Source organism: Alosa pseudoharengus, unplaced genomic scaffold, assembly GCF_046254945.1.
Source record: "Alosa pseudoharengus isolate Yale_2024_CS ecotype anadromous, Long Island Sound unplaced genomic scaffold, YU_APseudo_1.1 YU_APseudo_1.1_scf_3, whole genome shotgun sequence".
Taxonomy (NCBI): domain Eukaryota; kingdom Metazoa; phylum Chordata; class Actinopteri; order Clupeiformes; family Clupeidae; genus Alosa; species Alosa pseudoharengus.
The window spans coordinates 10,336,485-10,339,601 of record NW_027468718.1 but is presented as its reverse complement, the minus strand read 5'-3'; the positions used below and the strand labels follow the sequence as shown (position 1 = coordinate 10,339,601).

General features: G+C 39.4%; 1 protein-coding gene across 1 annotated transcript in view; it reads left to right on the top strand.

Moving 5' to 3' along the window:
* Positions 1-919: 919 nt before the first annotated feature.
* smc1b (structural maintenance of chromosomes 1B) overlaps positions 920-3,117 on the top strand; it is a 28,676-nt gene continuing 26,478 nt past the window's right edge. Inside the window, exons 1-4 of the mRNA XM_076263144.1 lie at positions 920-1,028; positions 1,429-1,617; positions 2,286-2,398; positions 2,692-2,895. Coding sequence (XP_076119259.1) covers positions 920-1,028; positions 1,429-1,617; positions 2,286-2,398; positions 2,692-2,895 — 615 coding nt within the window. The remainder of the gene's footprint in view (positions 1,029-1,428; positions 1,618-2,285; positions 2,399-2,691; positions 2,896-3,117) is intronic.

The window sequence follows — 3,117 nt, the reverse complement described above, 5'->3', positions numbered from 1 at the left end:
TTCGTCTGCTTCACGGTGCTTTTTGACTCAAAGAGCGCTCCGTATAGCAGATCATTTCTCTAGTGGGCAGAAAATCTAAAATACCAAAGTACAGAAATGAATCCCCAAAAAATAATTAAATCCTTTTTTCCCTTACTGTACATGAGGTAATCTAGGAGGAGTCTGTGTTACCAATAATAAGTAGTCTAAACCATGTATAGTGGCCTATAGTAATTGCTGTTTGTAAAGTAGACCACGCATTCATTATCTTTGCTACTAGTGAAATGCATTGAAAACTTTTGAGAGCAGCTGTAAAGTAAGTAGTGTGGCATCAAAGCCCACTGCTCATTTAAAAAAGTCAACAGACACTACGTGCAAAAGACCTCTAAAATATTCTTATCTAAAGTCCATTCTGACTCCCAGAGCTCTGCTGAGTCCTGTGCACGCGCGCCCCCGTGTGATAATGGTGATGGTGACAGGGGATCCATTTAATCCATTTAGCGACAGCTTTCAGGGTTGAAAGCTTTCTACTATGGTCACAATAATATAAAATAGTTTACATAATATTATTTGCATATTCTGTCAAATTAATTCTAGAATGTTTTTTTGGCTGAGAGTTTGTTTTGTAGCCCAACATAAGCACATATCCTTATAAATTAATACATTATTCATGTATCTGTAATCTGTCTTTTGGTTATTTGCACATTTGTATTTTTGTCATATTTATTTAGAACGAACAATCGCGTGCTGGCATATCAACTCTGGCAGTAGGCTAAACTACATAGGCTAAAATAAACTTCCCGCCACTTTCTCAACTTTTCACAACAGTCTGCTAGCTGCTAGCTACTCTGCTTGAACTTCGGGAGCCTGATCACAAAATTATTTGGTTTAGAGTAAAGTTAGTGATTAATTGTGTTTAAGTGTACTTCCTTCACTACAAATGGGGTACTTAAAACAGTTAGACGTAGAAAATTTCAAATCATGGAGAGGGAAGCAAGTGATTGGACCTTTTAAACGATTTAACTGCATTATTGGTACTAATGGTTCAGGTAAGTAATGGTAGGTTAGCTGACGCTAGCTAATTTAGCTTACAACAAGTAATGACAGATCATTTACTATTGACTACAGATAATATTTACAATGAGCAATATACTTTCTTATTCATTTAAAATAATACTATTGACCCTTGCCAGAAAATGTAAACTAATATGGGTCCACACATAGAAGTCTATTTGAAATAGACTATTTCAGAAGTTTTTTGGAGTTGCTAATAATGGTTAAGCTGGAATTGCTAATAATGGATAAGCTAGCCCAAAGTTAGTTGACTTTACGTAACTGTCTGTATCTAACTTATCAAGAGTAAAATTACATTTCATTCAGATGCCATTCCTGAAATCACAGTCAAGGATATCGCAACATAATGTGTTTTGTCACTGTTTTTATCCTCAGGGAAGTCTAATGTAATGGATGCGCTAGGGTTTGTTATGGGTGAGCGGGCTTCGAACTTGAGGGTGAAACACACCCGGGAACTCATCCATGGAGCGCATATCGGCAAGCCAGTTTCCAAAACGGCTAGTGTTACTATGAGATATTGCGACGACAACGATGAAGAGCTGAATTTCTGCAGGACCGTTTCAGGTGAGAATTTCAGACACAGTGTGGTGCCTCACATTTTTACAGGGTTCAAATAGTAGGAGACATACAATGCCCTGATTGACAAATAAGACTGAAACCGTTTCCTGTCAAGTTGCTAAACTAGGCAACAGGAAAATTGTTACAGCAAAAAATTGTGAGCCTATATATACACTGCTCAATGCTGTTTCATAATTAATGTGGCTAGTTTTGTAACAGAGGTGGTTGTGAATCTCTCGTTTTGTAACAGAGGTGGTGGCAAATTATGATTTTTCCATCTTTTTCCTTCTTCACTGATTTTTCACTAGTTTTGCATTTGGCTAGGGTCAGTGTCACTACTGGTAGCAATAGCATAAGCCAGTATCTGGAGCCTGAAGATATTGCACAGGTAGTCCAACTCCTCCAGAGTGGCACACCAATACGTTCCATTGCCAGAAGGATTGCTGTCTCCAGGAGGCAGGCAGTTGCTCTAGGAGAGCTGGGCAGGGTGGTAGAAGGTCCTTATCCCAGCAGCAGGACCAGTATCTGCTCCTTTATGGAGGAACAGTAGGAGCCCTGCCAGAGCCCTACAGAATGACCTCCAGCAGGCTGCTGGTGTGAATCAAGTGTTACTTGATTTTTTCTTTAGCAATAAGAAATGTATTAATTAATGCAAGTGTCTATGTATCCCTCAGGGGACTCTTCTGAATATTACATCAACGGCAAACATGTGACGTTGGCCAAGTACACTGGAGAACTGGAGAAGATTGGCATTGTGGTGAAAGCCAGGAACTGTCTTGTGTACCAGGTGAATTAGAATTTATATATGGGCAAGCTCTTATCAATAAAGCATCACAAAGGGTATCCATTTATATACTGTAGCTTTCATAATAAAGACAATTCTGTTGAAATGTAAATGAAACAGAGCACCAATGATAATGTTGGTATATACATTTATATTGAATTGATTAGGTTAGAGAGTTACTGGTTTGTTTGACATACATGTGGGAGATCTGGTCATTGTGTGAGACTCTGTAACCTGTGTGGCCTAACACCCTTTTTTGTCCTCCCCTGTGTTCAACTAACATTACTTTGCATCAGGGTGCTGTGGAGTCCATTGCTATGAAGAATGCCAAGGAGAGGACGCGCATGTTCGAGCGGATCAGTAACTCTCTGGAGCTGGCGGACGAGTACGAGAAGAAGCGTGCCGCTCTGCAGAAGGCCAAGGAGGACACGCAGTTCCACTTCAACAGGAAGAAGTCCGCCACTGCTGAGAGGAAGCAGGTGTCCAAGGACCAGGCAGAGGTAGGGCCGGAGAGTCCAGATAATGAAACAAATAGTATGAATACGAGTCAATGTATGTGTTGTGTATGTATATGCATGTGTATGTGAATATGTACATAGGAATCGAGGTAATGAAACAAATACTATTATGTACAAGAAATCAATGTATGTGTATGTATGTATTTACATTAGACACATAAATGGCAGTGTATGTATATGTATGTCTATTTATATGAATCATAT